The 12193-nt window shown below is 42.1% G+C and overlaps 1 protein-coding gene and 2 long non-coding RNA genes across 3 annotated transcripts; 1 reads left to right on the top strand and 2 right to left on the bottom strand.

The window, feature by feature from the left end:
• Positions 1-1399: 1399 nt before the first annotated feature.
• LOC114552132 (uncharacterized) lies at positions 1400-1742 on the bottom strand. Its single transcript, XR_003692133.1, has 3 exons — positions 1694-1742; positions 1539-1592; positions 1400-1449 (listed from the first exon to the last, which is right to left on the bottom strand). It is a non-coding gene; the product is annotated as an uncharacterized LOC114552132 (long non-coding RNA).
• Positions 1743-2027: 285 nt separating this feature from the next.
• Positions 2028-4021, bottom strand: LOC114552133 (uncharacterized). The gene is made up of 2 exons (XM_028572777.1): positions 3892-4021; positions 2028-3758 (listed from the first exon to the last, which is right to left on the bottom strand). The coding sequence occupies exon 2, from the start codon at positions 3756-3758 to the stop codon at positions 2028-2030; it is 1731 nt and encodes a 576-aa protein (XP_028428578.1). The 5' UTR covers positions 3892-4021.
• A 2004-nt stretch (positions 4022-6025) lies between these two features.
• Positions 6026-6877, top strand: LOC114552134 (uncharacterized). The gene is made up of 3 exons (XR_003692134.1): positions 6026-6104; positions 6235-6395; positions 6724-6877. It is a non-coding gene; the product is annotated as an uncharacterized LOC114552134 (long non-coding RNA).
• Positions 6878-12193: the final 5316 nt, after the last annotated feature.

Genomic DNA, 12193 nt, shown 5'->3' with positions numbered 1-12193 from the left:
GGTCATCCATATTCGCGCCACAGTGAGTCGCTAAAGAAAACTGCCACAGTCCTCTCCAAGGAGAAGGGTTAGGATCGAGACTCCAAACTCCACGGTAAGCACTATTTTATCTTAACATAATGCAAATATCTCGACGTTTTCGAAGCGTCTGGAAGTTGGTGATCATCTGACAAATACGATATTTTTTGAGTTATCTGGCAATGTCAGGGTTTAAAGAATTTAGAGCCGTTAGATCTAGCTAGCTAACATTAGTTAACATCACATTAGCTAGCTAGCCGCAACTATCGTACATTAATTTAAAATCAAAATATCAGTGCTGTAACTTTAATAATCTGTAGCCACAGTATTTAACGTCTTAGGTCGGTTGCTGGAAGTTAACTGACGGTTACCGAACGTTAACGTTATTACCCGTTATTCCTGAACGTTACCGGAGCCTTCATACTTGGCTCTCATATCGGTTTTATTTTTGCCTTAAATGGTACAGTAATCTCAACTGGGAATATAGCTAAAGCTGGAGACTTGTCATCGAACCAAAATGTAAAGGTAAATTTGCCATGTAGCGTCACTGTGTCCACGTTCGGACACTTATTGGCTAACGTTCTATCACAATATCTGTTATGATAGGAATATAAATGATCTATTAATGTTTTCAGTTAATTTAATGGTGTTAAACTAAAGTGTAAGTTGTCACCTTTCTAACGGTATATTGTTTTAACAATTTACTTAAGGTTTTACTTTATAAGAGTTGGCTAAAGTCCGCGAACACCGCTGAATTAGCGGTACGCTACCCTTGGCCATAACCGGACACCCCTATCTCCTAACTGTAAACAATGGCCGCTGCTGGGTTTTCGGAGGTATTAAGTTGCTGCAGTGCTGTCAAAACTTCCGGGATGATACTTCCGTCCTTCACAATAAAATGACAACTCTGAATTGTGCAATAAAAGCATCTTAACTTCCATTTTTAGCCTATAGCACCACCTACTGGATGTTTTGTTAAATTACCAATTCTCATTTTCGATATCTTACAACTATTGCATGAAAATAAGCAACATACACATTTTTTTATATATATATATATATATATATATATATATATATATGCATGCAATAAAATACTATTATACTAAGATTTATAGTAAAAAAAAAGTGTTCATAATTGTTCAAAAATTATATTTAATAACAATAAAAACAGACAAAACATTTAAAATAAATAAATAAATAAATAAATAAATACAAATAAATTAAACATCTGAGCACCAAAAACACCAAAATTCATTATTGTTCAGCTCATCCTCCTCCCAGCTGACACAAGTGGTGTGAAACCACTTGTGGCAGTTGTCACACTGGACCCACGACACCAATCCCTCTGGAGCCTCTGGAGGTTCGGGTTCCCTGCACCGCCACACCGCCAGACTGTCGGCTCCAGTCTCCTCTTTGCAGCGGTGTGACCTACTCACAAAAAGAAAAGTGTTTTAAGAATATATATAATATAATAATAATAATTGGCATGCAAAGACCGTTAACATTGAGTACACTACCGGTGGATGTCGTGGGCCCAACAGACAGGGAGGAGGAGGAGCTGGTTCTTTTTGCTGTATAAATAAAAATGTTTTGTTTACTTTTCACCATGGCTAATGTCACTAACATAAATATAAATCTTGCTTGTTTTTAACAGATTATATTAAGTATTTACAGTGGGAGGGAGAGGAAGAAGTGGACCCTCGGCGGCCCAATCCTGCACCGATGTGGAAGGCTCTAAAAGAATAATAATATTTTATTATTATAACAAGGTTTAATACAAGTATTTTGACTGATTGATATAATTTGCTGACCAGGAGATGGAGGGTGGTGGTGTCCCTCTGCAGGCAGGCTCGTCCGGGATGGTCTGCCGCTGGTGGCAGGCAGCTGGGAACCGTGGGAGGCACAAGAGGGGCAGAGGGTGCTGAGGGACCGGCGATGGAAATGCCGGAGCTGGTTGCTGGTGCAGCCCGAGGGGCCAAGTTCTTCTGCGGCTGGGGCGGGAGCCGCTAGGCAGGGTAGAGGAAGTGGCTGCCGGGCTGGTGTCTCTGGCCCGCTGCTGCTCTCGGTCTCTTCTGGCCAGAGCTTGGGCCTCCTGCCTTGCAGCACGGTCCTCCACCTCCTCGATGGTGTCGGACATCTCCTGGGCTGTCAGTATCCTGGCCTTGGTGATATTCCTCCTGACCTTGCCAGTGCTTTTGTTGTAGTTTATTTCGGCCAGGAGGTGGGCCAGATCTACTGTTATCCGGCCTGATGTTACCAGGGGATGGGTGAGGTAGGGATTGGCTGGTGGATTCTGGGGATGAAGGATAGGGGCTGGTTGACTTTGGGGTGGGGGTATTATGGGGTGGGTAGGTGGACTCTGTGGTGGGGGGGGGGGGTGTTATGGGGTGGGTAGGTGGACTCTGTGGTGGGGGGGGGGGTGTTATGGGGTGGGTAGGTGGACTCTGTGGTGGGGGTGAGGGTGTTATGGGGTGGGTAACATCAGGCCCAGCCCAGGAAGATGCCGATGGGGTTGGTGGAAGTGGTGAGGAGGTCCCACGCCCGGACGGCATGACCCGTGACCAGTCAATGGCCATCGGGTCCAGAGGGTAAAGGCCACTCTTCCTAAACCCAGCCACCACAAGCCCCCGATCCTTCACCCTCTGGTATGAGTCCCTTAAGACCCTTGAAAACTCCTTCTTGGAAACCATGAAGGAGTGGTTCACTGCCGACAGATCTCCTGTAACACCAGAGAAATCTGCCTTCAAGGGTCCGAAGAAACTCACATCCAGTGGCTGAAGGATGTGAGACGTATGTGGTGGCAGGCAAAGGAGAATGACCCCCTCCCTCTGTGCCGTCCGGACAAGCTCTGGATCCAGGTGGGACATGTGGCCGTCCATTAACAGCAGCAGCGGGCGCTCCTGGGTGGCAAACTTCAGGAAGTGCCCGACAAACCACTTCCTGAACAGCTCACTGTCTATGTACCCTGCCTGCGACTTCCCGTAGAGGGCATTGGGAACTCCTACTTTATTGTAGGGGCCCCCTGGATATCCCCCCTTGTAGATGATAAATGGGGGGATATCCTCCCCAGCCGCGTTCAGGCAGGCCAGGACAGTGATGTGCTCCCTTGTTCCCTGGGCCTGCCTGTATGCATGCTTGGTCCCCCGGGGCACGATGACTTGCCGTCTGTTGGTTTCCAGCTGAAACCCCGTCTCGTCACAGTTATAAATCTGACGGGGTTTCTCCCTCAGCACATGCTCCTCCAGGGTGGTGGTGAGGAGCCGGAAATAGTCTTCTATGGGCCCCCTCTTAGCACAGGATGCCCTCCCACGGTCAATGAAGTCTGGGGTCCTGGATGTTAGGCGATCTTTTTGCCGTTCCCTGAAGTTTATCCACCACGTCTGGCCAAGCGCGGTCCTCTGCGCATCCTGGTGGCGGAGGTTGTAGATGGCCAGAGCGTGGGCCAGGACCTGAGGCTTTGTCAGCGGAAACCCATGCAGAGCAGAGTACAGACAGTACTCCACCAGGGAGTCTTCGTCTGCATGGGTGAGGAGTGACCTCCGACAGATGGAAAAATCGGAGGCCACTCTTCCGCTGACTCGGTCACTCAGGCTGGACTTAGGGACCCCAAACCTCATGGCTGCCTGCCGTAGAGAGAGCCTGCCTGCTTCCACCTCCTGCTTGGCCTGGTCCATTGCCTCTTGGGTCCATTTTTTGGTCTTCCTCTCCCTCTTCCTCATCTGCCTGATGTTGGGCATCTGCAAATGCACATACATTCTTTTTAGAAATACATTAAAATTCAAAATTAGGTTAGGCATGTCATGTCTTGTTTAATAATAAGGTTGACAAAATCTATAAATTGCCACATCACATAGACACAAAAATACTTACCTTCAACCAAAGTGGCAATTTCTATATCCACTTTTTCTTTGGGCTTGATGCTCCTGTAAAGGAAATACAATTCTCTCACACTCACACACACACACACACACACTCACACACACACAGAGAGAGAGACACACACACACACACACACTGCCTACCTTGTTTTCTACTGTTCCTCTTTTTTATCTTCTCTGCTTCTGTCTCTCTTATTCCTTATTCTTTTCTGACTCACTTTCTTTATCTTTTCAGCCAAGCACATAAACCACACAAGAGTTGCTAAGTTACAAACGTTGAGATCCAAAACACATTACATTTTTGTCAACCTAGCTAGCTTATAAATGCATTATATTGGAGGTTAATCTAGCTATAACGTTATAACCACATTTACCAATAGCAAGAGCCACTACTGGCTTTTAACACAATATCCCCTCTCTCTCACACAGATGCAGTTAGATGATAGTTAGCTAATACATGAATAAACGTGATGTTGCTGGGCTTATGGACAAGCGTACTGCCTAGACAGAGTCGTGTTAAAGCTAGCAAAAAAATGCATACTCATGCTAACGCTAAATCATATCAGCAGTACAGTAAAAATAATAAACTTTGTAGAGCGAAAGATCGCCGCCCGAGCGTCGCCCAAGCGTTTTTACTACTTTCCCTCATCAAAGTCACTTTCATATACTAAATAGACATGTAAATGTCCGTGTACATATACGAAATTTCATACATAGATTGTTTGATGGGTATAAATCAATTATACTTACATTTTTGGGCGATTGAAAATTCAAAGTACCGCGAAAAGACCGGAAAGCGCGTGACGTCGGAAGTGTCCGGATATGGCCAATAGCAGCAAGTGGTGTCCGAACGTGGACACAGTGACGATAGCTATATAATCTGCCAACTAACGTTAAATCATAAAAAGATAAACGTTAGTCTTATTCAGGGGCCGTCTAATGACTGGCGATACCAAACTTCCATTGGGATTTTGAAGTTTATTTTTACCCGGCTAATTACCAAAAATGACACCATGTATAACTAATTTTAAGACATTTTAGTAAGACAGTGCTTTGCTTCTGTTAAGTCGGCATGAAATCTGGTAAACGGGGATCGGAGTACCAACGGTCGAAAAACGTCAATAATTAGACGGTGACAGATTTGTAGCCTCTGAGCTCAAGACCGCTCCTCGCTTTTCTGCTCCTCTTACTGTTGTGAAATCATGTTAGAAATTTTAAGTAAAGCATTAAAGCTGTTTATTTATGAAAATTAAAGGGGGGGGGAGGTTACTGCCCCCCCACACAAGTAACGTTAGACCATATTTAACGTATATGTGTGTGTGTGTGTGTGTGTGTGTGTGTGTGTGTGTGTGCGCATCTGTCTCTTTGTGTGCGTGTGCATTTGTGTCTGTGTGTGTGTAAAGGCGCGTGCATCTGCATCTGTGTCTTGTGTGTGTGTGTGTGTGTGTGTGTGTGTGTGTGTGTGAGTGAGTGAGAGAGAGAGAGTGAATGAGGGTCTGACTAGTCCGATTTCACAGCTTTTTTCACCTGTCCAGATTGGACCAGGTCCACTATACCTAGACTTGTCAAATCGGCACTATCATGGTTTTGATTCTGGACCTGGTCCAATATGGGCAATGTGATAAAAGCAGTGAAATCTCAGTTTTTTCATTTTCATAAATACAATAAAGCTTTCACAAATGTGAAATGGGTTTCAGCTTTAATGGTTAACCTAAAATGTCTAACATGATATCACAACAGTATCCTAAGAGGTGCAGTGCAGAAAACCGTGGAGTGAAATGTAAGTTACATTTCCCTTAAATGGCGAATCAGAGGCTGCGAATCTTATATATTTAATCACATTTGACTTTGCAATTAGTACAATTATCAATATCACAATCAATTAGATTTGTACTTTAATTTTTTTTCATTTTTGCAGGAAGGGAGACATGGGCCGCAGGAATCTGTGAAAGTTCTTGCAACTACTTTTAAGAATGGAAATGAATTGAAAAGAAAAATTTACAGTGTCCAAAGCACAACAGAGCTTCTGGAAAAAACAAGTGAATTGGGATTTGTCCTTGACCGGATTTTAAAATTTAACACAGATTTCCAAGAGTTTACTGATGTTGACAGTAGTGTGCAGATAATAACCTTGACAGATTCCAAGTGCACTTTTCAGAAGCATCCCATCTTCAAACTGTCCCAAGAGAAGTCTGTCAAACGCAGGTACATTTTTACCATAATTTATTTTGGATCATGTGTATAGCTAGTCAAATTGTGTTTCAGAAGAGTCAGACAGACTACAGAGAAGACAGAGAGTCTTAACTTTCTGCTCTGCTCTTAATTATCTGTTCAGCCTACACAGGAGCCGGATCAGCAGGCTGGTCTGAGGCCTCTGCTTGAAATGCAAGTTCCAGAAATATTTGATGAACTCCAAACTAAGGCCATTGTTACAGAGAAAACCCGAATGAAACTCATTAAAGTTTGCATCTCTGACTTAGTGGAGAAGCATGGATTGTAAGTACAGTATATGAACATGAACTATATATTATTTTTGTATCTTATAAGAATGGTTATACGAATAAGCCCACTTGTCATGATTGGACTATTTTAAAAATGTACAGCATATGTGCATTGAATGTAATTGTGAATGTCGTAAGTGTATACATTACAATGGGGGGATAAAGTATACAGACATTCTCATTTGCTTGATACAGGGCACATTTTTTTGTTAACAGTTGCTTTTTCATCACACATTTGACAGTAAGGACTTGTCATGTCATTTTTAAAAGAAGAGAAAAAAGGTCTCATGAGTTGTTGTCTGTTTGTTTGTTTGTTCCACTAGTTATCCGTCCACTATTGAAAAGGTGGTTCTTGCAAAGAACATCATCACCATCTTCCCATCGCTTAAAGTCCAAATTGATGGCAGAGGAGAAGGCTTTGTGAGTATAAAGTTGCTTAGTTGAAAAGTGGGTAGAGCTAGCTATGGGTGTGCAATGCTTAAATATTGAAACAGGGAAATAATCAAGAATGTTATAAAACACATTGGATGATCAGTTCTACTTCCATTCAATGATATTCTGTAACTGTAATAATTATTTAAAGGAGCAATATGTACCGTATTTTCCAGACTATAAGTCGCTCCGGAGTATAAGTCGCATCAGTCAAAAAATGCGTCATGAAGAGGAAAAAAACATATATAAGTCGCACTGGACTATAAGTCGCATTTATTTAGAAATTAATTTCACAAAATCCAAGACCAAAAACAGCCTTTTTTCATCTGTCAACTACACAATAGCACACAGAACAACTACCAGGGCGTGGAGACGTAACTGCACCGTGACAAGCACATTGAATCGCGATAAGCCGATTAGCTTTCTTTGTTTTCTATATTGCAGTAAGAGTTACCTTTTCTCCAGTCCCTCACAAGTTTCTCTCTCACTCCAAACTTTCTTTCTGCTGCTCGATTACTGTTTTAGGCTGCACAGAGATATCGGCAGCGCACAGGGCTCTGCAGCCTGCATAAAGTCACTGTTTCTGGGTTAGTGGACAACCAAACGCCGCTGCCCTGACTGAGCTCTGCGGGGCTCGGCGGGCCACTGCCCGTCCACTAACCCAGAAACAGTGACTTTACGCCGGCCGCAGAGCCCTGTGCGCTGCCGATATCTCTGTGCCCGAGGAGCAGTGCTTCGCTGTAGTCTACTTCCACCAAATATAGTCCCAGTCAATATCTGCCTAGGAAATCATCTAGTCTTAATCTGTATTGCTATTTTTATTTGAACACGCAGGCCACAAGAAGTAATGAGGTTTTGTTGATGTTGTTGTTGGGGTCACTTTTACTCGCGACATGCTACACGGTCACTATAGATTCCATTCATTACGCTAAGCTAAGCTAGCAGCGGTGCCGCTGGACTAAGACAATGCATGCACCGAGACAAAAATGCATTTAAATATAGAGGAGACGGTGAATAACCCTATTTCATCAAACGGTGGCGTATTCCTTTAAATCATAAAATGACCACAATATGTCATCAGATATTAAGGAAACATGCTAGGTTGAAATACTTTCTTTTCTGACAACAATGCTAAAGCCAGTATTTTCCGTTTTGAAATTTCCATTCCGGTCCGAAAATTATTTGATATGTCTTTTTCCCATCTTAAATCTCAGGGGCATTTCTTCGATCCAGCATCACACTCTGGGTTTTTGGAGATGAGACTTCGCAATATCCGCCGGAAGCTAGAGGAAGGCCAGCGGCGTTACAGTAGACACAAGAGGTGCCGAGATGTTGAAGAGATGTCAAGTTCTGTGCAGGATGAAGGGGACGGCAGCGAAGTCAGAGAGTTCATCAACCTGATGAAAAGGCTGAGGCCTTCTGCAGAAAACATGTCCTCAATCAAATCAGCGATGCAGAAAACATTCACCTGGCGCAGATCGTGGATATCCAAACATTCCCCCACCATGGAGGAAATCTTGCAAGAGTATCCACGCTTCTTGGATATACCAACACTGGTAGGTGTCTTTTTGTACCCCTTGCTTAAACCGGAATGCAGCAATCAAACTTATGTGTACATGTAGATTAAAAGCAATTATAAACAAGTACCGTGTTTTCCGGACTATAAGTCGCACTTTTTTTCCTACTTTGGCTGGTCCTGCGACTTATAGTCAGGTGCGACTTATATATCAAAATATATATAATTTAACATGTTTTTAAATGTTAATTCATACTGAAAACATTACCTACAGCCGCGAGAGGGCGCTCTAGGCTTGGGCGGAGTGATTTGCTTTGCAGCAAGCCTGTCTCACTCCGCCCAAGCAGCAGAATGAATATAGTTCCCGGTTTGTTTACAGTTAGAAGATGGCTGTGTCTCATGGTACGTTGTTTTTTGTACACGCTGTGACTCTATAAATCACAACATGTAAATAGGAACATGTTGGTGTTATTTTGTCACTTATTGGGAGCAGTAGGTTAGGTGGAACCATTCACCTGCATGTTATGTGATGGCCTGATGCCGCTGGAGACGTCCGACAGCGTTACAGCACGCACTGAGATGAGAAGGGTCTGTATCGACTTGGGTTACGGTGAATAAGATAAAGTCCCAATAAGTCGGTGTGTTCCTTTAAGGAGAGTTATATGCACATTATGTAGGTGCAAGGCTATCAGAAAGCAGTTTGGAAAAAGCCATTTAAGTTTATTGACAACAATGTCATAAAACATATGTGGCATGGAGTTAAATGTGCAGGGGTAATCTTTTCTTTAATGTAAAATCTTTAAACTTACCACTGAACCTAATACAGACTTTATACTTGCACTTACCTGTTAGCAAAATTTAGATTAGCCTAACTCACTCTAATAACCATATTCCTACATAAAATCTACCGCTGCACAGGACCACATACTTACTTACTTTATACTTACCTGCTATGCTTAAATAAGAAAAAAATGGATTATTCATATTTGGTTATTGAATATCTTGAGTTCTTAAAAGCATTAAATTGAATCAAAACATAGTTGTGAATATTTCCATTTCTGCCAATAGATCATCTATATCTAAACATTGTTCCTTTTAAAGAAGAAATTATTTGCATTAATATTTCCAAGAAAGATGGAAAAAAGCAGAGAGACAGACAATGCTGTGTCAGCATGCACACTAATAAAATATTAACATGTACAAAACTAATTATAAGGAGCTAGTTTGCGACATGTGCTGAACTTAACTTTACTTATTTCTATATTCTAATTTTAGGCAGGAAGTACCATTGCCTCCCTCTACAATACATCCCAGGATCCAGCACAGAGCACACAGCCACAACTAGTCTGCATTGGTCATCTAAGGGGAGGGTCACAGCAGTATGTCATTGTGGGCAAGTCTGACAAGATTGCTATTCCCTTGGATGAAGGCCTGGCATGTGCTGTGGACAAGCTCTTCAAGCTCTACTGGGTATGCAACCTGGCCTACCCAGCCCCGCTCAGCTCTGTGTTCTCATTCGTCGAGTACATTTACGACTTACCCATGTCAACAAACAGGAGAGCAAAGGTATTGGAGCTCATTTCAAAAGTCAAGTCTATTAATTAGATCCCACCAAAATGTACAGTTGTCCAAAATGTCCGTCAAGATTCACACAGATAAAGAAACTGATGTGGCACCTTCGTGAAATACATGCATTGTCAGAGGGATTGGAGTTCACACTTACTTGCAGCCAAGATGGTTGTCCAAGGACATACCACAGCATTAATTCATTTACCAAGCACCTTTCTAGAGAGCACCAGATAGGAAGTACCACAGTTGCTGAACCTTCTCTTCAGACCTTCCCAACATTTACTGACTCCACAGGGACCATCGACACAACAACTCTAGAGGAAAACATAGCTGAGCCTTCTGAGGGGTTTAAACTTCTTTCTTCAAGTGACAGTGCAGCCTCATTTGTGGCAAAAATGTATGCTGGATCAAATGTAACATTAATGGATGTAACAAGAACTGTAACTTGTGTTAAAGAACTTGTGGAAACAACTGTAGCTACATTACAAAATTCGGTTTCATCAGTGTTCAATAATCTGGATGTACCACATGACCATGAACTTGTGCTACCATTAATGGAACAGTTTGAAAGTGCCAAACAAATGTTTGATGACATAGACACTCCTTTTAAAATGAATACACATTTTTCAGAAAAATTTCATCTTGTCAAGCCAAAGGAACTTTTCCTTGGTCACAGGGCAGATACTGTACGGAAACAGGGACAAATGAAGCAGGTTTTGGCACCAGACACTTGTCAGTATGTACCAATACTTGAAACAATCAAATTTCTATTTAGTAATGACAAATTGCAAAATGTCTACTTAAAAAGCAAGAAAAGGAATGACAACATGATGCGAGACTATAGTGACGGGTGTCAATTCTCTACTCATCCACTATTCCAACTTTATCCAGAATCCCTGCAAATTCAGTTGTATTATGATGATGTTGAGACAACAAATCCTCTGGGCTCCAAAACAAAAATCCATAAAGTGGGTGCTGTATACTTCACTCTACGGAATTTACCCCCAGAATGCAATTCATCCCTAGCTCACATTCACTTATGTGTGTTATTTAATTCAATCGACAGGGAGAAATATGGGCTTGGTAAGATACTAGAGCCACTTCTTGAGGACATCAGAGTCCTTGAAAACTCTGGTATAGAAGTTGAAGTTAATGGACAAACTCAAAAGCTGCATGGAACACTTTCAATTTTGACAGCAGATAATTTGGCAATACATTCATTGTGTGGTTATGTGGAAAGCTTTTCTGCAAACAAATGTTGCCAGTTTTGTTTGATCGATAAGCAGGAAATACAGTCAGTGTTTGATGAAGACAATGTCGAAAAAACGTAACAGGGAGAACTATGAGCAACATGTAAGGTTCTGTGATCCAAGCTCAACTGGTGTTAAAGGGAACTCTTGTTTGAACAGTCTGCAATATTTCCATGTAACAGAAAATACATGTGTGGACATAATGCATGAGTGTACTGGAGGGTGTGGCTCCTTTGGAAGTGAAGCTGTTGTTGCGCCACTTCATTTATGAAGAGAAGCTTTTCACATTAGAGCAACTTAATCACAGGATTGCTGGTTTTGACTATGGTTACATGAATGAGAAAAACAAACCAAGTGCCATTATCAATTTGAGATCTTCTGAAAATGCTGTCAGGCAAACTGCCTCCCAAATGTGGTGTCTCTTGCAAGTTTTACCATTTTTAGTGGGAGATTTCATTAATAGAGAAGACCAGTTTTGGCATCTGTTCATTTTGTTGAGGGAAATCTGCAGCATTATCTTTGCACCTGTTGTCAGTGTTGGGCTTGCTGTGTTTCTTAAGCAGCTCATCATAGATCACCATACGCTTTACAAGAAGTTGTTTTGCCGAAATCTAATTCCGAAGCACCATTTTATGATACACTATCCAAGAATGCTGTGTTTGTTTGGACCTCTTTCTCACTTGTGGTGTATGAGATTTGAGTCAAAGCATAATCCAATGAAAAGGCAAGCGCATGTGGTATGCAATTTCAAAAATATTGCCAAAACTCTTGCTTATAAACATCAGGTTCAACAAATGTACAATTTCAAGCTTGGTGACCCATTTTGTAAAAAATACAATGTTGACAATGCCTTTCCTGTGAACATTGGTGCTTTAAAGAAAGCTGCTGTTATACTGGAGGGACTTAAATCAGCCCTGCACACTGATTTCACAATGAGTAGCATCATTTATGTTACACATTCGCTGACTGTAAATGGCCACACGTACAGGACTGGATCGGTGCTGCCATTAAAGACACAGCATCACG

This window comes from Perca flavescens, unplaced genomic scaffold (genome assembly GCF_004354835.1).
Source record: "Perca flavescens isolate YP-PL-M2 unplaced genomic scaffold, PFLA_1.0 EPR50_1.1_unplaced_scaf_70, whole genome shotgun sequence".
NCBI classification, from domain to species: Eukaryota; Metazoa; Chordata; class Actinopteri; order Perciformes; family Percidae; genus Perca; species Perca flavescens.
Note: the sequence above shows the minus strand (reverse complement) of the source record. Positions and strands in the feature narration are given on the sequence as shown.